A 25626-nucleotide genomic window follows, 5' to 3' on the forward strand; every position below is an offset into this window, starting at 1 on the left:
CAGAGAGCCCTATTTGGGGCTTGATCCCAGGACCAGGACGCTGAGATGATGACCTGAGCCGAAGGCAGAGGCTGAGCCACCCAGGCGCCCCTCAATTTGTTTTTCTTGGTGTGCTCGGAGTGAGTGCCGAAAAGCTTCAAGTAACCAACCCCTCTATTTCCAGGGTCTGGAGGGTTCTGGAAGTAAGTGTTGCCAGGTGCTGTTGCATTGGTGCCTTGTTCTTATTTAGGGGTCTAGGTGGCTTTTCCCTATACCCCCTAGCTCACAGTAGGTGGGGCAGGCAAACAAGCTTAGAGGTTTGGGCGATTTCTGCAAGGAACGGGGCTTGCTTTATCCACATTCTCACAAAGATGAAGCTTTGGGGAAGATTCAGCCCAGTTCTTCTGTGTCACCCGAAAGTTAATTAAGGGATCGGCAAACTACAGAAGTCGGCTCGGGGACTAGAGCTCGGCGCGAAATAGCGCTTTCTGTGACAAAATAAGCAACACCCGTGGAAGTGATAGACCTGACTCCGGAAGCACTGCAGCTGGGCGCCAAATTTGAGTTCCTGGGCGCGAAGTTTAAATTTGCCCCGTCACCACACACCACACTGTGATAGGTGGGTACAGGGAGTATGAGAACAACAAAGTTTAAATTTGCCCCGTCACCACACTGTGATAGGTGGGTACAGGGAGAACGAGAACACGTCAGTTCCTATCCCCCCACCCCCCACGTTGAGCCCGGGATCTATAAAAGGTCTCGCGCCTGGCGTCCCCTCGCAGTTGCTCAGGAGCTCCCTTGGCATCGACCACCAGCTGGAGGTAAGCGACGATCGGCCACGCTAGAGGCGCCCGGAGCAGGTAGGCGGCTGGTGGGGCTTAAGTGGTTACTGAAGCGGGAACAGTCTTGAAGCTCATCCTAGTTGAGCGGGCTTAATTAAAATCAAGACCGCCGCATGCCCGGACTATGAACCTTGGGACTGAGATTATGGCAGAATGTTTTGCCGACTTCTACTTTAAAAAAGGCTTTTGGAAAAAGCTATTTTAATTTTTTCTTAGCAATATTAGCTCCACTGTAGCGAAGATGAGGAAGGGGGGTTGTGGAGATCCCATTGGGGGCATGAGGGAGAAGGGGCTTGGGTACGTGGTGTACGGTTGTAGGTGGGGGTCGTCTAGGCCTGAGCAGTGGAAGAACTGGCTGAGATTGCAGAGTAAGGGGAGGTGGAGGGCTGGTGAGGGCGTGGGGGTGTTAGATGCCTGATTCCGGAAGGCTGGCGGGCAGATTGAGGTGGGAATGAGGGTGGAAATGTGGGCAGATGGAGGGTGGGTAGGAGTGCGTGCAGGGAGTGGGGGGTGCAGGGGGTGTGTTTCTGATCCGCTAGCTGCGGTGAGAAGGTTGTAAGGGCCTGGTGAGTGGAGGTTTTGAGGCCGGATTGGCGTATGACTGGTTGCCTGGTTGCGGGCAGGCTGGCTGGGGGGCTGAGCTGGGAGGAGGTCTGGACCTGTTGGTGTAAAACCTCTGGGATTGAGAGGGAGGAGGGGGAGTGAAGGGGGGGGTGATGGTGAGTGGCGTTTTTGAGGCCTGATTGGTGCAAGAATTTCTGGGGTTGGGAGAGGTGGAGGGGGGTGGAGGTGGTGAGTGGCAGTGTCGAGTCCTGATTGGTGCAAGACTCTATGGGGTTGAGGGGAAGTGAGGCGGGAGGGTGGAGGGTGGTGAGTGGAGGTGTGGAGACCTCCTTGGTGCAAGACTGACTGGGCACGGATGTGTTGGGGGCGGGGTCTGGGCCTGTTGGGTCAGAATGAGTGGCAGTGTCGAAGCACCTGACTGGTACAAGACTGGCTGGGGGCGGGGTCTGGGCCTGTTGGCTCTAAGACCTTGTGGGGTGGGGGGAGGTGCGGCGGGCTTGTGAGGGTGGTGAGTGGAGGTGTGGAGACCTCCTTGGTGCAAGACTGGCTGGCCACGGAAATGTTGGGGGCAGAGTCTGGGCCTGTTGGCTCTAAGACCTCTTGGGGTTGGGGGAGGTGCAGACGGGAGGGTGGGCGTGGTGAGTGGAGGTGTCGAGACCTGATTGGTGCAAGATTGGATGGCCGTGGAAGTGTAGGGAGTGAAGTCGGCCTGTAGGTATAAGACTTTCTGGGGTTGGGGGAGGTGGAGGGGGAGTTGTGGGGAAGCGGGGGGATGAGTGGCAGTGTCGAGGCCTGATTGGTGCAAGACTGGCTGGGGGCGGGGTCTGGACCTGTTGGCTCTAAGACCTGCGGTGGGGGGAAGTGCAGGCAGGAGGGGGTTGGCAAGTGGAGGTGTCGAGACCTGATTGGTGCCAGACTTGATGGCCCCGGAAGTGTTGGGGGTGGGGTCTGGGCCTGTTGGCTCTAAGGCCTCGTGGGGTTGGGGGAGGTGTGGCGGGAGGATGAGGGTGACAAGTGGAGGTTTGGAGACCTCCTTGGTGCAAGACTGGCTGGGCGCGGATGTGTTGGGGGCGGGGCCTGGGCCTGTTGGGTCTAAGACCTCGTGGGGTGAGGTGTGGTGGGAGGGTAGGGGTGGCGAGTGGAAGTGTCGAGACCTGATTGGTACAAGACTGGCTGGCCGCGGACGTGTAGGGAGCATAGTCTGGGACTGTTGCTATAAGACTTTCTGGAGTTGGGGGAAGTGGTGGGGGAGTTGTGGGGGGGGGCAGAATGAGTGGCAGTGCCGAGGCACCTGATTGGTGCAAGACTGGCTGGGGGCGGGGTCTGGGCCTGTTGGCTCTAAGACCTCGTGGAGGTGCAGGCAGGAGGGGGGGGCAAGTGGAGGTGTCGAGACCTAATTGGTGCGGGACTGGCTGGCCCCGGAAGTCTTGGGGGTGGGGTCTTAGCCTCTTGGTGTAAGGCCTCCTGGGGACCCAAAGGGGGAGTAGGGGTGTCTTGGCGGGGTAAGTGAAGGTTTTGAGGCTGTATTTATGCAAGGCAGGCTGAGGCAGAAACCTAGCATAGGGAGATAAAGGCATTGGGGCAGGGTGGAGAGCAGTTGGGGATGGGGGTGACCTGGTCCCATGTAAGACCATTGGTGCGTGGGTACAGTAAAGGGATGGGGAGAGTAGAGGTTGGCTAATGGTATGTAATGGGCTGGCCTATGTAAGAGTGCCTGGGAATAGGAATAGAGAGGTGGAGGGATGGCAGAGTGTAGAGGGGTCAAAGCCAGATAGGTGGAAGACTCTGGGGCTTGAGGTTGGAGTAGGGAGAGGGAGTAGAGAGCAGGTGTGGGGAGAGTGGTGGGCCAGTGGCGATGGGGGTAATGGGAATCCCTTTTGAGAGAAGATACTCATGGGCCAGGGCCTAAATGGGGATTAGTGCATTGTAAATCCTTACAATGGGGAGAAAATTTCTCTGGGGACTAATAAATGAATGGATTACCCTGGTGCATCGCTATAAGATGCAGTTGAAGTTACTGCCATGTGCTTTGGGCTTTCTGATTGGTCTGCAGAGAACCTTGGCAGGGCATGGTGGGAGAGGGTGTTGCTCTAGTTTTCTCCAGCCAGGAGAAGCCTGCAACAAACATTTAAATACATCTCGTTTCACAGTGCAGAGCTTTGGCCTCAAATTAGGGTGAATAAGCTGCTCAAAGATAAATGCAGAATGTAGAAATGTTTGTTCCGGGGGCACCTGGGTAGCTCAGTCAGTTAAGCCACTGACTGGATCTCATCTCAGGTCTTGATATCCGGGTTGTGAGTTCAATCCCCTGTGTTGGGCTCTATGCTGGGCATGGGGCCTACAAAAAAGAGAAAAGAAGTGTTGGTTCTGAGTTTTGGTGTTCTTTAAAGAGTATATTTTTGTTTTGACTGTAGACATGGACATGTCAGAAGAAGCAGCTGGCCAATCTAAGATCCAGGATGATGATTGGTGAGACTTGAAAAATTCTGTTTTCTCTTAGTGTAGTTATACTTGTGCTGGCCAAATGACTTTCTCAAAAAGTGTATGTTTCTTTCGAGTCTGTGGAGTGTATAACTTGGTTATAGAATGAATTGTAAAAAGGAACCTTAGAATCATATAGGAATCCAGCCTCTTAATCAATGCACGAATGCTGTTATATATATAACGTCTCTGTTAGTGCCCAGGAGCATAAAACTCCATGAAACAACATAGTGCATTGTTGAATATGTGTAATTTCTAGAAAGTTCTTCATTTTAGTGAACTTAAAACTTGTCTTAGGTGCTTCTATCCCATTGTTCACTGTGCTGCCCTCCAGAGGTACACAGATGAAGTGTTTATCTTCTCCATGATAAGGGGGTATTTTAAAATCATTGTCTTATCTCTGAAGTCCTCTCTCTCTCCCTCGGGGGACACTGCCTTGATTTCCTCCACAGATAAGCATGTATGCTTATAATATGGGAGAAAGCAGAAACCATAGAACAGAGAGTCTGGAAATCGACCCTAATACCCAAATATGAAAACTTAGTTCATGATAATGACTTTCAAATCAGTGGGGAAAAGATGGATTCATCAACAAATAATTTGAAGATAATTGGCTAACCATTTGGGAAAAAATGAGAATTGGATTCTTCATCTCTCCTTACGACAAAATAAATTACACATGGGTAAAATATTTAAAAATAAAGGAAATCATTAAAAATGTTAGAAAACAGATTTCATTTCCAATAATTTTGGAGTGGGGGAAGCCTCAGTTTGATATCAAACAGAAGTATAAAAATGACAAACTGGAAAAGTATTCACATTACCCATGATAAAGTATTGTTATTCTTCATCTACAAAGAACTTTTACAGGTCAACAATTTAAAAAAAGGTGAACACACATATGGAAAATGGGCCAAAGATATCAGAAGATAGTTCTTAGGGGAAAAATAGTGTTGGCCCATAGACATTAAAATTTATTCACCTTTACTTATATTTAATGAAAAAAAATTTTCATGAGATACTGTTTTTCATATATCAGGTTGGCAAAATTTTAAAAAATGATAATAACTGGAGTTGGTGAATTTGTAGGAGAATAGGCAATTTCTTATAGTCATTGTGGGAATATAAATTGGTGCAACATTTTTGCAGGGCAATCTGGAAATATCCAAATTGTAAATGCCCATGTCCTTTGACCCAGTAATTACTAGGACTTTTTCTTTCCCTGTTAGAAGAATTTTATTTAATTTTCTGTGTGTATATATATATGTTCACATACACCAAAGTGCGTAAATGTGGTTATGTCATATATTCCTTTCTGTGTGTTTACATTTAGTTGCTCTTGACTCCTTTTCCCCTTCTCCCATGTCCTTTCTTCCTATAACTCATATTTATTTCATCATATGTAGACATGTACAGGCTGAAACTTTGTCTTGGTTCAGTTCTGGGAACGAAGGATGTATGATTGAATTACACGTCCACAGAGAAATACACACAAGGATGTTCATTGCAGGATTGTGTAATAGCACCAATTTGGAAAAAGTTTAAGTGACCTAAGGGTGTAGTTGAATGAATTATTGTTTGTCCAAAAAAAATGGTAAGAATTGTATGTTCTGGTAACGGAAAGACTACTAAGATACGTAAAGTGAAAAACTTACAGTGACAGAAAAATCTGTGTAGCATAATACTATTTATTTTAAAAGATGTGTGCACTTGATTTGTGCTGGTATGTGCTTATGTTTAAGAACTTTCTAGAAGAATAATAAGACACATTGTTTATTCCTGGTGAATGGGACTCTTGGAGGAACAGGGACAAAGTGTTCCTCTCCCTCTCCTCTTTCCAGTGTTTTTTAATCACTCAGAAAGCTATCTGGTAAACATTATAACATTGATAGTCATTAAAATGGAAGGGGGAATTAGCAAAAGAATGCAGCAAATAAACATTGGAAGATACGCATCGTAAGTAATAAAAAGAAATGAAAATTTCAATGTTATTTACCTACTAAATTAGCAAATGAAAAAAAATTATTCTGTTATATTAATGCTCCTGAACTGTGCACTGATCTAACCCTTTGCAAATGATTAAGCAAATATACCAAGAGTCATAAAATTGGTCATGTTTTTGATGACTTTGACGTTTGGGAATCAACTTTATAAATCTACTTTATAAAAGTAATTAAATGGACAAAGATGCTTGTTGCAGGATTCAGCTGAATAATTAATGTGTGTTTTCAAATATGCACAGGGTAAAATTCTCAGCTCTCCCGCTGACTCTCATTCTCTTGCCCCAAATAATGCCCTGGGCGGGTGGTTGGCATTAGTTCTCCTGAGAAGTAAGCAGGCGGTCTGCATTATTAGTTCTCCCCTTGCAAAGCTGGTTAACAGGAGTCCTTCCTCTAGCATTTGATGAAGAATCGAGAGACCCAAGTTCTGGAAACCACAGCTGGGATAGACCAGATCCTGGAGTTCTAGGTAGAGGTGGCCCTTGAGGCTGGATATTGACTGGCCAGTCTCCCCACCCACCCTCGCTGCAAGTCGGGGCCACTATGTCTTAGGACCTGGGCACTGTGTTTTCATTAATGCAGATGACTGGTTTTGTGTGTGTGTGTTTGTTTTTTCTTTGGGCTCACTCAGTACCTCACATAACCTTCATGTAAGGTTCATGTAAGTGGCATGTGTAATTAATTTTTTAAATGGAGAAACTTATTGGTGAGATCTTTCAGGCCAAGTCTTTTTTTTCCCCCCAGGCCAAGTCTTTTAAAAATAAGGTTCTATGGGGGTGTGGGTGGGAGGATGGAAAATAATAAAAGGGACCCTTTTTGAGATTCATTCATTCTTTTATTCAGCCCAATAGTTGAGTACTGACTTCTGAATCCTTGTATGGTTTACTGTCTGGGATGGGAGATAGAAACATGTAAAGAAGCAATTACGGTATAGTATGATAAATGCCGCAATGTGGGAGAGGTACGTGATCCTGTAGGAGGGCAGACATTATCTTACTTAATTTTCATAGTAGCTGTATGAGGTAAGTGGTTCTTTTTAAAAAAAATCTATTTATTTTAGAGAAAGTGGGGGAAAAGGGGCAGAGGGAGAGGAAGAGAGAAAGAATCTCAAGCAGACTCCTTACTGAGTGTAGATACTGGCAGGGGCTTGATCTCATGACCTGGAGATCATGAACTGAGCTGAAATCAAGAGTCCAGTGCTTCACTGACTGCACCACTCAGGCATCCCAAAATGAGTGGTGTGTGTGTGTGTGTATGTATGTATGTGTGTGTGTGTTTTACAACTGAGGCCCAGGAACTTATTTACAGAAGTCTAGGTGAGAGGCAATGGTGGCATAGAGTAGGGTGGTAATAGTAAAGTTGTAAGATTTTATTTATTTATTTGATAGAGAGAGAGAGAGAGATCTCAAGTAGGCAGAGAGGCAGGCAGAGAGAGCGGGGAAGCAGGCTCCCAACTGAGCAGAGAGCCTGATGTGGGGCTCGATCCCAGGACTCTGAGATCATGAGCTGAAGGCAGAGGCTTAACCCACGGAGCCACCCAGGCGCCCCTGAGACTTTTTTTTTTTTTTTTTAAGATTTTGTTTATTTGACACAGAAAGAGAGCACATGCAAGGGAGTGTCAGGTAGAGGGAGGAGAAGCAGGCTCCCTGCCAAGCAGAGGGCCTGATGCGGACTCGATCTCGGGACCCTGGGATCATGACCTGAGCCGAAGGTAAATGCTTAATGACTGAGCCACCCAGGTGCCCCAATTCTGAGACTTTTTCCCCCACAGTTTTGAAATTGGGATCCATTATACATTTGATAGTTTGTCATCATTTGGTAGTGGTTTTTTTTTTCTTTCTTAGTGGTACTTGTGCTTAGACAAGATGAAATGTATTACAGGGGCACCTGGGAGGCTCAGTTGTTAAGCGTCTGCCTTCTGCTCAGGTCATGATCCCAGGGTACTGGGATCGAGTTCTGCGCCGGGCTCTCTGCTTGTCGGGAAGCCTTCTCCCTCTCCCACTCCCCCTGCTTGTGTTCCCTCTCTTGCTGTCTCTCTCTGTGTCAAATAAATCAATGAAAATCTTTAAAAAAATAAAAGAAATGTATACTAGAAGTAGAGCCAGCAAATCTTGCTGATGGATTGGATGTGTGATCAGGAGAGGAATTAAGGATGACCCCTAAGTTTTTAGTCTGTGTTACTGGGCAGATGGTCGTGCCATTGACCAAGATTGGTCAGTCTCCTATAGGAACAGGATTGAGGGAAGAAAACGAGAATAATGTACTGGCTATGTGACATTTCAAATGCGTATTAAATGTCCAAGAGGTTACTCAGACAGTTGGAGCTCAGTGGAGAGTTGGAGGCTGGAAATATAAAATTGGGGGATGTGGGGTCTTAGGATAGTAGAACAAATGATCCAGGATAGAGGGGACGATAGTGCAACACAGAATGGAAAATTGGAGGAATAAAATCCTTGAGAAGGTGGGAGGGGGATGAGATCCAAAGTGTAGGGGAGGGTTTGGCCGGAGGCGGTGGTGCGAACACTGTGTTCATTGTTAACTATAAAGAAATAAGAGGGTTGGGGGTAGTTGCTGATAGGCTGGTAGATTTGCTGGTGGGAGGATGAGGCAGTTCCTGTCTGATGGCTTTATTTTCCCGGTGACTTAGGAGACAAGGTCATTAACAGAGCAAAAGAGGTTTCCACAGTTTGAAGGCGGAAGGACTCCTGAAATACATAATACGAGGGGCGGAGGACTGGTTTCTCACTGATCAACCAAAGTCCAATTAGTAGTTCTGGTGGCCTGGCCACTGACTAGTCTTTTTTTAGCCCAAGATACTTTTTTGTTTTTAATACGACGAGATGGAGGAGCAGAAATACTGTATTTTAAAAATTACCAGGGGCGCCTGGGAGGCTTGGTCAGTTGAGCCTCCAACTCTTACAGCTCAGGTCATGATCTCGGGGTCCTGGGATCGAGCCCCACTTCAGGCTCTGTGCTCACAGCGTGGAGTCTGCTTAAGATTCTCTTCTCCCTCTAACCCATCTGGCCCATTCGCACGTACTCTCAAATAAATTTTAAAAAATCTGGGGGCACCTGGGTGGCTCAGTGGGTTAAAGCCTCTGCCTTCGGCTCAGGTCATGATCCCAGGGTCCTGGGATTGAGCCCCGCATCGGGCTCTCTGCTCAGTAGGGAGCCTGCTTCCTCTCTCTCTGCCTGCTTCTCTGCCTGCTTGTGATCTCTGTCTGTCAAATAAATGAATAAAATCTTAAAAGAAAAAGATTCTTTTCTCCCTCTAACCCCTCTGCCCCATTTGCACATACTCTCAAATAAATTAAAAAAAATCTTGGGGCACCTGGGTGGCTCAGTGGGTTAAAGCCTCTGCCTTTGGCTCGGGTCATGATCCCAGAGTCCTGGGATCGAGCCTCGCATCAGGCTCTCTGCTTGGCAGGGAGCCTGCTTCCTCCTCTCTCTCCTCTCTCTCTCTCTGCCTACTTGTGATCTCTGTCAAATAAATATATAAAATCTTTAAAAAAAATCTTTAAGAAAAGAGAACCAAGGTCATGTTTTTGACCCATACCTGGGAAACCATACACCCAGCAAGAGGGTTTTTTTTTTTCTCCGATTAAAAAAAAAATTGACTCTGAAACCAATAATACATTATATGTTAATTGAATTTAAATTACAAACATGGAAAACAAATTTGAGGTCTACTCCTGAGTAAGTCCAGTGTACAGTGACAGATACATGAGCGGGAAATTGAACCAAGGGGGGTGAGCCAGCATGTATCTTGAAAAACAGAAAAAAAATATTTTCAATGCAATATTATAACCCAATATAAAAATATTATCCGTCCAATATATTGTTAATCTGATATCCAATCTCAAGGTTAAAATGAACACCCTCAAGAAGCGGCGAAGGTTAGCTTGATGCAACTATTAGGTCCACCTTTAGTGCTTTTTGGTTTCCTCTTTGAGCTCTGTGTCACACTAAGATAACCTATGATTAGGTCCTATGCAGCAGCCTAGTACATTACGGGGGTGGGGGGACAGAGAAGCAAGGGACCCAGCATCACTGTTCACTGCAGGGAGCAGCTGCAGCTGGGGCAATCCCCCTTCGTTTGCCCCCCCAAGAAATGGATTTCAGCGTTTGCCAATGTAGCTAGACCACAGTTCCGGTATGTAGGCCCTCTTTTTTTTTTTTTTTTTAAAGACTTATTTATTTGACAGAGATCACAAGGAGGCAGAGCAGTATGCTCTGCCTGCTGGTGGGGGGGACAGGGGGATCAGACTCAGCAGAGAGCCTGATGTGTGGGTCTCGATCCCAGCATCCTGAGATCATGACCTGAGCCAAAGGCAGAGGCTTAACCCACGGAGCCACTCAGACGCTCCAGTAGGCTCTCTTCAAACCAGTAAAGCCCTACAAGGCGGACCTCCTCCCTCTTTGGTCCTTTTGATTTTTACCTGTAATCTCTTCATCCATGAGTCCTTTCATGGGTGTCCCTTGTCTCAGAAATCACTTCCCTATCTTTCTTTTCCTCTTTTTCTTAGATTTACTTAGTTATTTTAGAAACAGAGAGAGTGGGTGTGGGGAGAGGGAGAGTGAATCCTCAAGCAGACTCCCCTCTGAGTGTGGCAACCGCCTTGGGCTCAATCTCACAACCCTGAGATCATGACCTGAGCCGAAACCAAGAGTTGGATGCTTAATGGACTGAGCCTCCTGGGCGCCCCCCCGCTTTCATGTCTTTCATAGAAATAGATCACTTGGCAGAAAATAGGCTTCTTGCTGGTAGCTGATGATACTCAACGAACATCCTTCCCCTATTTTTGATTCTGTGGTAGACTGAGCAACTTGTCACTCCTAATTTTTCTTCACCTCCCCTGCTGTGATCTTAATTTCCTAACTTCCTAAAACTTTTCATGCATGTCAGAAGCTCTGGTGGGTGGTTCTCTCCATGCGAGATCCTCTGCTCATGGACTTGCGAACGATGTTCATTGGCCTTCCTTTATAACAATGCATATCTCATTTTTCACAGTTGCATTCTTACTGTGGACTCAAGCAGTGATGAAGAGTTTGAGCCCTGTAAGTAGCTTCCCTTCAAAGTGGTTATTTCCGTTTCAAGGTGTAACAACCCTGTCTTTGTGAAGATGACTGAAATGTGGTTTGGGACATTTGGTGTGAGCTGGTCCAGGGTCTGTCTCCTCTAAGGTCTCTCTCCACATTGGTGAGATGAAGGTCATTTCCCTGCTATTAGGAGCAGAGGCAGTTCTTTGTGCTTGGTTTGCCACCTTGACCTTTTTCATTCTAGGCATCCTGACTTTTATTTCCTCTCTAGCTCACATAGGGTGGGGGGATATAAGCCTCCCAACGATTTTAACCAGCCCTAACTTCTGGACGTAGGCTTTAGGGAGTTAAAGATGTGGGTAATTATCCTCTTTCAAATGCTTCCTGACACACTCTTTCCTTCTCTGATTTAGTTGGAACCAAAAAGAAGGAGCAGAAAAGGAACTTTAGGTGAGTAGGAAAATTAGCGACATTTGACATTTGTTGAGGAATGATGTTGTGGGTAAGAAGATTGACAAATAAACAACACATTTCCTCTCTGAGCACTATGTTCAGGATCATAGTAGGTATCTGATCTCACAGCCAGGTTCAGAGTATTAGATCTTTTTGCCAGGCCTGTTATCTAATTGGTCACTTTCTTTCTCGGAATGTCTTTGTGATTGATTTGTCCACTAATTTCCACTCTCTACTCCTCAGGCCCTTATGGGCCCATGTGCCAGACTGTAGGAGGTGCTAAGAAAATTTTCAGGAATAAATCCAAAATAGGATGCTAGGTAACTGATGTTTCCATGTTGACTCCTCGAATTACCATAGCAGGTGTGCTGAAACATGATTTACATAATGGCAAAATTCACCCTTTGAGGTGTATAGTTCGGTGAAATTTGACAAATTTATGTGGTAGTGTAAACATTTCCACAATCACAGGAGATGCAGGATCTTTTCATCACTGCCATTTACATTTTATTTTATTCTTTAATTTTGAAATTTCTGTGTTTTGACAAAATTTTTATATTTATTTATATATTTATTTGTGAGTAAAGCAATATAAGTTTATTAAATGAAGAAAGAAAAAGCTCTCAAGAATGAGAGGGGTCCCAACAGGGTTGCCCTATTTTTTTATTTTTTATTTTTATCTTTCTGAAGACTTTGTTGTTTTTTATGTTCGTTTGTTTTGTTTTTAAATAATCTCTACACACAACATGGGGCTCGAACTTTGAACCCCAAGATCAAGAGTCACTTGCTCCTCCGACTGAGCCAGTCAGGCACTCCCTACAGTATTTTTGTTTGTAATTGTAAAAATTTTTAATTTTAATTCCAATATAGTTAATGTGCAGTGTACTATTAGTTTCAGGTGTACAATAAAGTGATTCAGCACTTCTATCCATCATCTGGTGCTCATCATGGTCATCATTTAGGTTTCAGATGCTTTATTGTAGTTTCTTTGTGGCTTCCAGTATTGTACCTAATAAAGTCCTTACTTGATAATACATTTAAATGTCCAATTTTTAAATAGAAAAGTTGGTTTATTCCTGCCTCCAAGGGATAGATGTTGAACAAATACGTAGAGAAAATCTGTTTTAATGGGCCTGCCGGGAATGCCCACAGCTCTTGGTCTAGTTCCTGGAGGCTACTATAAGTGGGATATTGGAGGAAGGGTGAAACTGGGGAAGGAGGGGGCTTTCCGCTTTTCAGTTTTCCTTGAACTGAGTTCAGTTTTGGGCCTGTGTAAATGGAGGGGCCTGTAGGCAGGGCCGATCCTCAAAACATTTAACGACTGTTTGAGTACAGACGGGGATCAGTCAGGATGACTGCCAGACCTGTCAGAACAGACGCGATCAATAAACACTGGGCAAGGCTATTCCTGCACGTGTGGACTGCAAGTCAGCCCTACCCATGGGATTCCAGGTAGGAAGTTAGAAATTGTGGAGCTGGAAGTCAGGCACACAGTTGGGCTGGATATAATGGCTTGCGTTGGCGGATAGGTGACATCCATGCAGTCCTTAGGAATTGATTAGCTTGGTGTGAAGGCACTGTGGAAAAAGCCTGGGAGTGAGCTGAGGAAGAGAGGTTAGTGAGAAGGAGTGGACAGAGGCGCAGGAAGAGAACCAAAACAGAACAGTAACTTGGAAATCCCAAAAAAGAGTTTAAAGGAGGGAGTGACCAACAGTAGAGCCAAGGCGCCTCAACCTGGCAGCTTAAATGTGAATATGGTAGAAGTGGATTAGTGGATTTGTGACCGTAACAGGTAAAGATAAAGGAAAATGGCCACTAACTGTTAGAAATTAACATTTGCCTAGTCCATTTTTGCCCTGCACCAGAACTGTTGGCATACATGCCTTCGGACAGCCCATTTCACTCAGTACTTGACAGATAGCTCCTTTCGCCAGGATAGAGCCAGATTTAGTGATTTGGTTGAAAGATGGAAAATCAGGAATAATTATTGAGTAGTTCTGAAGAAGGGGAACGGCAACAGAACGTTTTCAGGTGCTCATGTTCATGGTGGAGGCGTTAGGAAAGGCCGTGAAAAGAAGACCGTAGTGCTGACGTTTCACTGTTGTTTTTCCTTGTCTCCTCACTCAGCTATGTGGTGATTGACTCTGACTCTGAAGACGAATACTTCAGTAATAATGTCAGAGCTCACATATCTGACATCAGCAGCGAAGGCAAGTATACTCGTAATGGAGGGAAGTCGCTGAGATCGGCATCCCTATCACACAGTGGTTTTAGGGTATGCGTCAGGATATGCGTCAGCAAACGTTCAATTCTGGCACTCACTTAGTAGCAGGTGCCACCATTTCTTCCCTCGTGGGTGCTGGATGTGGATATGGCCGGATTCCCTACACACACCCCCTCCCTGGTGAATTTCCAAACATAGCAGCAACTGTTCTAGGCTCTTTAGACCTTGGTCATCCCCCTCCATAGAGTTCTGGCCACCTACATACAGGGTTCCTCTCCTACCTATATATAGGGACCAGGGCTGGGGAAGAAAGGAGCTGACACTAGGAAGGTATGAAGGCTGCTCAGCTCCCCTCTCCACCCTCCCCCCGCACCCATCCCCGCCATTCTTTTCCTCCTCCTCTGTGTGTGGGAATGACAGAGAGAGGGAAGGGGAGAGGCGCGGGCCTATTCTTTCCAGCTGGGGAGAGACTTAGCTAGGTGATGGTGCTGAGTCAGCCCACTGTGACTTCTCGGGGGAGCCCTTACTTTCTCCAGCTAGCTCTTTGTCTTTGCCTTTCCCTATTCTGCGTATATTTTCTGGAGATTTCTGTCCTTCTTGGAGCCCATATCCCACAGCAGTTCTTTGCCCCTGTGGTTTCAGAGGCTCTTTTAAAAACCTTTCCAGAGGCAGGGAGCTATACCTGCAGTTTGGAACCTATTCAGTGGTGGAGGGGGGTGAAAAGTAGGAAGATGAGGAGCTTTTTCTTTTTAATTTTAGATTTTATTTATTTACTTAATTATCTGAGAGAACAGGGGAGGAGCAGAGGGAGAGAGGCAAGCAGACTTCTCACTGAGTGTGGAGCCTGATGTGGGGCTTGATCTTACAACCCCCGAGATAATGACCTGAGTCAAAATTAAGAGTCAGATGCTTAACAGACTGAGCCACCCAGGTGCCCCAAGACTAGGAGCCTCTTCTTTGGCCTTAGGGATGGTACTTTATTGATCTTTGTTCACTTCTGACAAAGATAGGGCATGACCCATAGGCCTCTCCTTAAGGTACCTGCACCCTTAAAGTGCTGGCTGCTTCTTTGCTAACTACCAAAGAGCTACCATTGGCCAGAGTTTCCTGGCTAACCTGCGTTACCAGAGCAGGGAAAGGAGAGGTGGCTTGCAACCCTAGTCTGCTACTGTTCTGCTAGCTGTCCCCTCTCAATGATTTTTCCTGTGGTTTTTGTCTTTCTCTGACTGACTTCACTTAGCATGATGCACTCTAGCTCCATCCACGTCAGAGAACAGTGGAGGTTCCTCAAAAAGTTAAAAATAGGGGTGCCTGGGTGGCTCAGTTGGTTGAGTGGCTGCCTTTGGCTCAGGTCATGATCCTGGGGTCCCAGGATTGAGTTCTGCTTCGGGCTCCCAGCTCCGTGGGGAACCTGTTTATGTTCTCTGCCAATCTCTCTCTCTCTCTCTGATAAATAAAATCTTTAAAAAAAAAAAAAGTTAAAAATAGACCAACCCCACAATCCAGCAATTGCACTCCTAGGTATTTACCAAAGGATAGAAAAATGCAGATCCGAGGGGGTGCATGCACCCCAATGTTTGTAATAGCACACTCAACAACCAGATAACAGATTCTTTTTTTTTTTTTAAGATTTTATTTATTTATCAGAGAGAGAGGGGGGGAGAGAGCGAGCACAGGCAGACAGAATGGCAGGCAGAGGCAGAGGGAGAAGCAGGCTCCCTGCTGGAGCAAGGAGCCCGATGTGGGACTCGATCCCAGGACGCTGGGATCATGACCTGAGCCGAAGGCAGCTGCTTAACCAACTGAGCCACCCAGGCGTCCCCAGATAATAGATTCTTAATGTGATTCTGAACGTCCCTGTTTCCAGCTTGCTTCATTTGTGCTCGATAATCTGAAGTTGAGTGTGCGGGGTGGGCAGAGGGAGTATATGAATATGTGACCATGTCTCGTGAATTTCAGATGAGATTCTGGATGTGTTATCAGACACTGAGGAGCACCCTGCCACCAAGGAGCCACCAATAGTTATTACTGATGATGACAGTGATTTTGAGGGCCCTGTGCTTATAATAGATGAGGATTCGTGTGATCAGGGCCAAACTGCCTCAGAGGAAAAAGAGATGGAGGTCTTCAATGTCTCCCAAAGTGGTTCCTCTCATGATGCTGGGGAGCTGAATCTTGGTGAAAATCTGGGCCAGCCACCACGAGGTGCCGAAGCCGAGGTGGAGATTGCAGATGACAAGCCGGCACCTGTGGTGGAGCAGCCACGGAAGAGGAAGAGTAAGACCAAGAATATATGTGTGACACCTGGTAAGCCGGTCACCTCAAGGACACCCAACCTCCTGAATCCGCCCTGCTCTCCCCTCTCCCTGTGCACCAGCCAGGCCTGCTTTGCCCTTGAGAGGTCTGTCCTGCCTACTGACCTTGGGCCTTTCAGCAGTTTCCTGGTGGCTAAGGGAGATAGCCATCCCAGGCAAAAAGATTTTTCTGGAAGTGGGGGAGGAACACCTGTGTCTTAGAAGCTGTTGTTCCCTCGATCTGGCACATTTTCTCTCTGTGCTTTTCATCCTAAGGAGATGCCATTTTTCTTGGGACCCAGGCCAATTGTCAGTTCCTGTAGGGAGCCGGACATCAGAGAGGCTCCTCCCTCCTGGGTTCCCAAAGTTCTCAGAGCCTGTCCCTGCTAAAGCACTTACCCAGCTGTCTTATGATGTGTTTCTGAATCTGTCCCCCACCCCCCAGTGGACGATGAGCCTCTGGGTGGGAGGACTCTTCAGTTTTAAGTCTCTCCCAGGGTCTAGCTTGGTATTCGGCACATAGTCGATGTTTAATACTTTTTTTCAGTAAACAAATGAATGACACTGCTGTTACAGAAGTCTCTGGCTACAGCGGTCAGCAGTAAATGGGGGCTAACCAAAGACACACAGGCTGGACTTGTATGCTGAGTGAAGGTCTACCCTAGAATCTGAGATGCTTCCTTGTATTGTTTTTTTTAAGATTTTATTTGAGAAGAGAGAAAGGGACCAGGAACAGGGGCAGAGGGAGAGGGAGAAGCAGGCTCCCCGCCAAGCAGGGAGCCAGATGAGGGGTTCGATCTGAGCACCCTGAGATCATGACCTGAGCCCAAGGCAGACGCTTAACTGGCTGAGCCACCCAGGCGCCCCTAAGCCACTTCCTTAGGGCAAGTGCATGAGATGTGCTACACTGTTCCTTATGCTGCCTGTGCCTCAGTTGCCCACACAATCTGACCTCTAGCGGCAGGCTCACATCACCTCATTATATAGTCCTTTTACCTATGACAGCCTCGTACCCAGCTTACTCTGCTGACAGCTCTGGGATTCACTCAGGGAGACTTTGTCACCAACCAATGGAGAGTATGCAGGCTTCAGACCTTTTCTAGATGGTGCTCTGGGTGTGGCTGTGGGGGCTGCTCCTGGGTGCACCTTTCTTCCAGTTCTGGATGGGCCCAGCTTTCAGGGTACAGATGAGCTATTATCTTTACAGCTGTGAGAGTCTCCAAAAGACGTGCGCCTACCAAGAAGAAGCCCGGTGCAGGGAAAATTGAAAAACGCACGCCTGGGTACGTACTGTTCATGTTCAGCTGCATGGGAATTAATGGTACTGTTGTCCCGTCCATGTGAAGTGGTCCACCGCACCTGTGGGAGGGTCTTCCAGGGGATGGAGGAGTCTGGTTGGAGAGGGGACAAGGCTTCATTCCCTGAATTGGGGGGGCATAAATTGGGAGGAGGACGGAGGAGAGGAGGAGGAGATACTGCACTGCTCCCCACCTCTTTTTGTCCCCAGCAGAGCCCTGCACAGGCGCCCTACCACAATTCCTGTGCTCCCCTGGGTGGGTCCAGAGCCCTTTGGCCCCCACATCAGTGCTGGCCTTTCCTCGGTCCTTAAACTCAGGTCAAAAACTCATGTGTAGCCAAACATGAGACTTCTTCAGACTACATACTGCCTTGTTGCCACCAGTGGGCACAAAACTAAAGCAGTCACAGGGGAGATGGTAGGAAGGCAGAGTGGACATGTCCCCATCTATTGGAATTGGGAGGGGGCAGTCAAGATTGCCTTTCGGGTTTTCACGGTGCTTTGGCTGCCTCCAGTTACTCCTACAGCTTGTCGATGTTCTTGAACATTTCGAAAGCTTAAACATCAGGGTGAAACTGATGGCTCATGGTGCCTTTATTTTTATTAGGCTGTGTGGGATTGGTCCTGAGAACAGCAGGTCACTTAGACCAAAGACATGTCAATACTTTAAAGGAAGCCAAAAACTGACACTTTTTTTTTTTTTTCCATTCAGATTGCAGGACGTTCTCACCTTTCCCCTTAAAAAGACGGTGTAGTAGGCATAATTTTCTTCGTTCTTCCTCGTGTTCAGGAGTCATACATACTTACATCCGAATTATCTTACAAGACAAGAAATGTGTTTGAAGGACTCTGCTTGTTTGGTTTTGGTTTTGTTTATACCTGGATCTTGAAGCAATAAATGCATCTTTTTTTTTTAAAGGTTTTATTTATTATTTGACAGGGAGAGACACAGTGAGAGAGGGAACATAAGCACGGTGAGTGGGAGAGAGAGAGAAGCAGGCTTCCTGCTGAGCAGGGAGCCTGATGCGGGGCTCGACCCCAGGACCCTGGGATCATGACCTGAGCCGAAGGCAGACACTTAATGACTGAGCCACCCAGGCGCCCCACAATAAATGCATCTTAAGGGGAGAAGAAGAACGACATGGCAGGCACGGGCACAGCAGGGCCACTTGAACCTGAGCTGAGAGGCGCTCTCTTCTTCTGCACTTGTTGCTCAGAGAAGCAGCTCTCGTCGTTTGGCATGTTCTCTCATGGGTGGATCTGTGGCCAGCCAAGGGTCTTCTCTGGGTTCCTAGATAACAGCCATGAGCTGCCTTTGTGACTTGGGCAGCTCCCAGATTGCTTTACTGTGGTGTGACAGAAGGAGGCCGTCAGCTGCCCCTGGGCGGCGTCATCCTCCGCATCAGCCCAGGGAGGCTAGTGTGTTTGGACTCCTCACGGTTGCCTTGGCGCTTCCTGTGGTAGTCTGTGGGCTTCCTGTTGTGCCTCGCCTTGTTCCTGTGCAGGCTGCTCGCTGGTCATGGCATCTGATGTACCCATTTGGGGTCTTGCTGGTTCCTCTGATGTGGAGGTATTCTGCCTGCAAGTGAAGTGGCAGAGGCATTGAGGGGAAGGTGGGCCAAGTCACAAGGCCTGCTTGACATAGGTGCCAACGGTGGGGGGGTCCCCCCTTCTCTGCTGAGGTCTGCAGATGGTTTGGGTTTTCATCTGCTACCTTTTTGGATGCAAATTTGCTTTCAGTACAAGGTAATTTGAGGCAGACCATGTTCGTCACCAGTCTCGGACTCTGGGGGATGAGGACCCTGACTTGAGCTGCCTTGGCCTGGTTTTGTTCTGATTCCCTCTCTCCACCCCAGCCCCCTCCCAGATGGCTTCTTTTGTGACTTCAGGATTCATGAGTGTCCTGGCAAGATCCCCATCTCAGGAGTTCCATTAAGTCAGAGACTCAGCTTACGTGTGTTTGCTCCTGTTTTCATCTGTGCTGCTCAGTGGGCTCATCTCTTGGGACCTGTGGGTGGTTGTGGCTAGGATGAAAGGGTGAAATGAATTGTTATTACAAGTGTAAATCCTCCATGTACTTAGCACTATTCTTTGTGCAGTGCAATTAGACCTCAAAAGATGGGATGACAGTAGGGGTCTAATGGGAAAGACCCCAAGATTTGGGTCCAAAGATCCAGCGTCTCTGTGAACTTGGGGGAAGTCACCTGACCTCAGACCTTCGGTTTCTTGTCTCCGCCAAGTAGAGATGATGAGAATAGCAATCACTTCTTTGAAGGGTGTTGGTGAGGATTAAGTAAGATAAGGCAACAAGAAGTTCTCTGCAAAGGAGAAAACACTACATGGATGGGGGTTCTCAGGAGAGCTGGAGACATGGTCATTCTAGGGCTCAGGGGCGAATCGGTTGTGTCCAGACATGAACAGACTTCAGGATATCACAGTTCCTGTCCAGAGAACATTTAACTTGCCTACCTTGGCCATGGTGGAAATGGTAGCTGGAGACAGAGGTTGGGGCCCAATTAACCTGGGCCTTGAATGGGCAGACTACACAGTCATGGCAAGCTGGGGAGGGACGGAATAGTGTGTGGGGGGGTGTTGGAGTGGAGGAAGAAAGAAAGAAAAAGGGCCTGGAGGGGAGGAACACTGTAGCAGCAAGGCCCAGAGGGGAGATGAACTAGGCTGGCGACCATGGGGTGCAAAGGAAGTCTGGCTGGAAGAGATGTGAAGGAGATTGTGGTTTTTGAGCTTATTTGAATATGGGGCAAGGGAGAAAATGGATTTTAAGCTGTCTCTGAGGTTTTCAGCCTGGTATAACAGAAGTCCGCTAACAAAACACACTGAGCAGGGGACGTACTCAGGTTAATCAGTTGGCAGTGCACCTGGGGACCTTGTCAACTTGGAACTGGATCCCCCAGAAGAGAGCTCCAGACTGCGGATACAGGAGTGGGATCACTCCTGCTGAGGTTGAAGCCACAGGGCTTCACATCTCTGAGAATGCAAATAGCGGAAAAAAAAAAAAAGGCTATGCGTGGAACTCTGGGGACTGCTCTCCTATAAGGAGCTGGAAGGAAGAGGAACCGGCACCTTTTCCCAGTCTCTCTGGATATGACCCGCATGTGCGCACTTCTCTCATTTCTTCCTCCAGCTGTACATAACTCAGTTGAACTTACCTTCGCAGGAAAGCAACGTGCAAAATACCTGGATGTTTCCTGCGTGACCTGGAAAACGCGAAGCAGTATTCCGGAAGGAAATTCAAGCAAAATAAGGATAGCCTGGTTCAGAAAATCTACACCCTGTTTAACAGCTCGGTGTTTAATAAAAAGGTATTGATGAATGAGTGCTAGATGAGCACCGGCTGGACACCTGGTGCTCTCGGGAGCTGTGAGGTGTTTGGATGTGTTAGCTGTGTATTTCCGGCTCTGGAGAAGTGCCAGCTTACGTACGTGGAGAGATGATGCAGTTGTAGGTGAAAGAAATCACACGTGTTTGTGGCTAATCATCTATGGTAGACTGTTACCAGCACAGGAGATCAGCAGAGGCAGAAAAATCACTGAGAGCCCCAACTGGTCAGGAAATAAGGTTGCCTGCAGGAAGTAAGACTTCTGGTTCTCGAGGGATGGTAGGCAGAGAGAGCAGCAGTTGTGTGTGGGGGGTGGAGAGGGCGTCTGCTGATCCTTGAGTATCTGGAAAGAGAGGCTTTATGTTGAAGAATAATGGGAAGGAGCTCTGTGAGCCTGGGCAAGTTACTTATCCACTCTTTGCCTAAGTGTCCTCATCTGTAAAATGGGAACAATAATAGTACCTGCTACTTCATAGAATTAATGTTCTTTTTTAAAGATACTATTTATTTGTCGAAGAGAGAGTGCATGAGCAGGGGGAGGAGGGGCACAGGGAGAGGGAGAAGCAGACGCCCCTGCTGAGCAGGGAGCCTGATGCAGGGCTCGATCCCAGGACCCTGGGATCATGACCCAAGGTGAAGGCAGACACGTAACTGATGGAGCCCCCCAGGTGCCCCCACAGAATTATTGTTAGGCCTAGGGAAGGTAATACTCCTTAAGTGTCTAGAACAGAGCCTTGGCAGTTGTTAGGATTTTCAGACTTTTATTATTTCTGCTGACACAACCAGGTTCCCCAGCTTTTGGGGAAGTCACTCCCCATGACAGTGGTGTCACATCACATGGCTGATGAGGGGACTGAGGTGCATGTGCAGTTTCACCTCTGCATTCTTATGCTGGGAGGGGAGGGGCTCCGTCTCCTGCCTCAGCGGGGTTTGCCCTTCTCTCCTTGGCTGCCCCTGACCTGTGTCCCCATGTGGGGCAGCTCAAGTCCTTTGTGTGTGTACCCTCAGCCATCTCCCTTGTGTCCTGATGGCTTGTGCGTCATTTTCACCTGGGCTTCAGCCTGGCTTTTACTCTCCCCAGAATGTTTAGATGTGCAGAGCTTTTCTTTCTTTTTTAAGATTTTATTTATTTATTTGAGAGAGAGATCACAAGCAGGGGGAGGGGGTGGAGGCAGAGAGAGAAGCAGGCTCTCCATGGAGAGTTTGAACGTGGGGCTCGATTCCAGGACCCTGGGATCATGACCTGAGCCGAAGGCAAACGCTTAACCCTCTGAGCCACCCAGGCACTCCCCTTGCAGGGCTCTTGAGTAAAATAGTCTTTGGTCTGCTTGAAACTGCTTGCTGACTCACTTTGCTCGCTGATTTGTTCTCAGCTACCAGAGAAAATTGATATTGGCTGGAATAAAAAGATGCTGAGGACCGCTGGCTTATGCACCACGGGTGAGACCCGTTACCCTAAGAAGCAGCGTTATGCGAAGATCGAGATTTCCCTGAAAGTCTGCGACTCCGCAGGTGACAGGCAGCTTTCTGGCTGCGCCCTTTCCTTGTGTAGTGACTCTTACATACTGGTGTTTCCTGACAGCCTATGCCACAGCTTTACCTGTCCTTCCTGGGTAGCTGGGCCTACTACGCCTTGCTCCAGGGGCATTAACTTCTTATTTTTAGAATTTTCGGGAAAGATTTATTCATTTATTTTAGAGAGAGAGAGCATGAGCAGGGCGAGAGGGAGAGAGAGAATCTGAAGCAGACCATGCTGAGCACAGAGCTTGACATGGGGCTCGGTCCTACTACCCTGAGATCAAGATCTGAGCCAAAATCAAGCGATGGACTGTGCCACCCAGGTGCCTCTGCTCAGAGGACATGATTATCGGCTTGGCTGTCTTTCAATTAGGCTAACTGTCTCTCTGCAGGTAGCTCCCCTGTTGCCAGCTGCGGTGTCTCTATTCACCCGGTAACTAAGGTTCAAGGTCTCACCCCCATAGCTAGCCAATCACCAGATCTTCAAAATGACCCTTCTATCCTCGTTCCTTTGCCTCTGCCCAGGTCTGGGGCCCCGTCACCTCACTCTTCATCTCCGTTCAGTTTCCAGCACACCACCGCATCGCTTTCCTACTAAGCCACCTGGGGCGAGTGTGTGGCAGGGTTGAGGGTCTCAGGAGATTGGGTAGCAGACTGGAGGGCAGTGGTTCAGATGCTCATGATTTCTTTCCATCCCTCTTCCAAGACCGTCTCCGGGACACTTTGATCCATGAGATATGCCACGCAGCCTCGTGGTTGCTTGACGGCATCCGTGACTCTCATGGGGACGCATGGAAATATTACGCCAAGAAATCGAACATGGTGCACCCGGAGCTGCCCATGGTCACCCGCTGTCATAACTATAAGATTAACTACAGGATCCATTATGAATGTACTCGGTGCAAAACCAGGTAAGACCCTCTGCCTCAGACTTCTCTTCGGTTACGTTTCCGCTGTGGCCTCCAGCTAACTGGCCCTTTGTGGTTTCGTTAGTAAGCCCATGGCTGGCCTGCCTGTGGAGTAAACCTCTGCTCCTCTCTGCGTCTTCTTTCTCCATGCTCTGCTACTTGGAGCTGGCCTGAGAGCCTTGCTTTGGGCCTCCAGCCAGCAGCTCCGAGAACATGCTGAGTTCCACTGACTGATCAGTTTGCTGTGTGGTGTCTCTTTCCTCATTAGGGTTGGCCGCTATACCAGATCCTTGAACACCGATCGCTTTATCTGTGCCAAGTGCAAGGGGCCTCTGGTCATGTTGCCGCTAACTCGCAAGGATGGAACCCCCATTGCGCCCCATGTGAGGCCCTTTGCTAAGTATGTGCAGGAGAATTATAGAACGATTAAGCATGAGACGGAAGGGATAAGCCACGGGGATGTGATGAGACGGCTGAGCAAGGATTATGCCGATAAGCGAAGGCAGGATCGTTGAGGTTATCTGGGGGCGTATTTCTGTGGGCTGAGCCCCCCTTAACTGCTGAGAAGTTTTAGAAAAATATCTGTTTCTGATAAGTGATGAATATTAGGAATATTAGGATTTAAACCATTTCTTTATAGCCTCATAGAGTTAACGATGATTGTTCTTAGGCAAGGATTCTGCTACTAAGCAATTTTGTGCCCTTGAGGTACTCATAAGCCCTTTGGATCAGATCCACTCTGGGTATTACTCTTAACATAGTTTCAACATGTAGAACACAATTCAGACACAAACTGCATTTTCAAGAGGGGCAGGTGGAGATAAGAAGGATGCTGGAGGTGATCGAGTTTTAAAGGCCGCGCTCCAAGACCAGGGCTGCTGGCAGGTAGAACATGTTATACTTAAATAGACATAAAAGACAAGCATATTTCATGAATTTAGTTGCTCTTGACATTGAATAAGCCTGTGCTGAGCCAATGTAATTGTTATTAAGACAAAAAAAATAATAAAATGTTTTCTGAAATTTGCTTGTTAAATGGGGTCAGTTCATTGACACCCCGTGCCTAGCGCAGAACCAACCCTCAGGTCCTTCATCCAAGACCCTGAAATCAAGGGGTGGGCAGGGCTGTGTTTCTCTCTCTGGATGCCCTGGGGTTTGGGGATCCATTTCCTCATCTTGTCCAATTTCTAGAGGTCACCAGCATTCTTTGGTTTGTGGCCCCCTTCCATCCTTCAAGCCAGCAACATCTGTCTCTCTCTTCTCTCTCTCTCTCTCTCTCTCCATCACTCTCCCCCACCCTCTCCCTCCTTCTGCTCCTTTTCTTTCACTTTTAAGGACCCTTGTGAAGCCACTGGGCCCACCTGGATAATCCAAGAGAATCTTATTTTAAGGGCAGCTTATCAGCAACCTTTTTGCCATGTAAGGTAACCTATTCATGAGTTCTGGGGATTTGAGGGCAGACATCTTGGGGGACCCACTGCTCAGCCTGCCACAAACCTCATTACTAATCTAGCATCATGGGACATCATTGATAACCTTTTATAGGGCAGGATGTCTCATTTTGTCCTTTTCCTTCCTTCCATCGTTCCTTTATTTCACAGGTGCTTTGTCTTTCCGTGGTGGCGGACTGAAGCCTAACCACAAGTCTAAGGGTTTGGGTGTGGGCACTGGGGTTATAGGAGCTTTCCAAGCTAGATAAATCTTCAGGTTCCTCCTTAGCAGGCCTGCCTCCAGTCGCATCTGCAGTCTTGGCAGAGGCCCAGCTGACCTGCGAAACTGGATCATGGCACGTTGGTGGCTTAATGAAGGGGAACTGACAGCACAGTGGTCCCACTCCTGCAAAGGGACGGTCTTCACTCAGTAGTCCTGCCGCCTACCTTTCTGGGGAGCCCCGGTCATTTCCCCTACTCGCTTCCACCTCAGCCATAGCGCCCCCTCCCCATGCCTCCCCATGTGCTAATGACTATTAACAAGTCATTCAGTCTCGGTCTCAGTGTTTGGCTCCCATCCTCGAAGGAGCCTGCATACCCTCTCAATTGAACAGCTGGCTACCGCCTTCTAGCAGGACTTTCTGATACCATCACTTGATCCTAAACCAACTTTGAGTCTCACTGTTTTCAACCCTTCCCTATCTGAACCCCTAACTCTAGCCAGCTGGGAGCACTTCTGGGTCTGGTAGGCTTTGCAGTTTTCAGCCTTCCCATGCTTTGCCAGTGCTTTCCCTTCTGCCCAGAAATACTGTCTCCCATCTTTTTGCCCTTGGCAATACCACTTGTTCATTAAAGTCTGCTCATTTCTGTCTTCAGGAAGCCTTCCTAAATGGATCCAGCCACAGGGCTCTGAATGCCAGGGTCACAGTCCACAAGCCACTCATTTGCCTTGTGGCATAGACAGTTTGGTATTGTCATTTCTCACCACATCGTCCCTGCTAGCCTAAACTTCTGGAGTGCAGGGACTAGGTCTTCGTGTCTGAAGGCCCTTCCCCAAATTATGTCCACAGAGCAGCTGGCTGGTCCAGGCAACTGTTGGCACACACCCATGCACCTGGGTGCTTCCCTGTGAGGGGCAGGAGCGCCAGGGGTCCCAGAGGAGGCTCAACATGGATGTTCATGCAAGCAGCACTGGTTGGCATAGATCCGGGGTCCAGCAAGGAGAGCGGGAAACGCATCCCTGAAGCCTGGGCTGGGCT

The 25626-nt window shown here is 47.8% G+C and overlaps 1 protein-coding gene across 3 annotated transcripts; it reads left to right on the top strand.

The window, feature by feature from the left end:
- Positions 1-24516, top strand: GCNA (germ cell nuclear acidic peptidase). 3 transcript variants are annotated; one of them, XM_059156433.1, is made up of 11 exons: positions 1-839; positions 3800-3854; positions 10878-10924; positions 11320-11356; positions 13487-13569; positions 15543-15890; positions 17085-17160; positions 20350-20494; positions 21885-22023; positions 22736-22940; positions 23206-24515. In XM_059156433.1, the coding sequence occupies exons 1-11, from the start codon at positions 614-616 to the stop codon at positions 23450-23452; spliced, it is 1608 nt and encodes a 535-aa protein (XP_059012416.1). In that variant the 5' UTR covers positions 1-613; the 3' UTR covers positions 23453-24515. The 3 variants fall into 3 exon arrangements, with proteins under 3 accessions (XP_059012416.1, XP_059012417.1, XP_059012418.1); XM_059156434.1 differs by having other exon boundaries at positions 1-598; XM_059156435.1 differs by lacking the exon at positions 1-839 and having other exon boundaries at positions 2845-3854; positions 23206-24516.
- Positions 24517-25626: the final 1110 nt, after the last annotated feature.

Source organism: Mustela lutreola, chromosome X (genome assembly GCF_030435805.1).
Source record: "Mustela lutreola isolate mMusLut2 chromosome X, mMusLut2.pri, whole genome shotgun sequence".
Classification (NCBI taxonomy): Eukaryota; Metazoa; Chordata; class Mammalia; order Carnivora; family Mustelidae; genus Mustela; species Mustela lutreola.

Coding starts and splice junctions, on each gene's coding strand:
- GCNA (XM_059156433.1), top strand. CDS start 614: ATGAGAACAACAAAGTTTAAATTTGCCCCGTCACCACACTGTGATAGG. Junction 17,161..20,349: donor ATTGAAAAACGCACGCCTGG/GTACGTACTGTT, acceptor TTACCTTCGCAG/GAAAGCAACGTGCAAAATAC. Junction 22,941..23,205: donor TGTACTCGGTGCAAAACCAG/GTAAGACCCTCT, acceptor TTTCCTCATTAG/GGTTGGCCGCTATACCAGAT.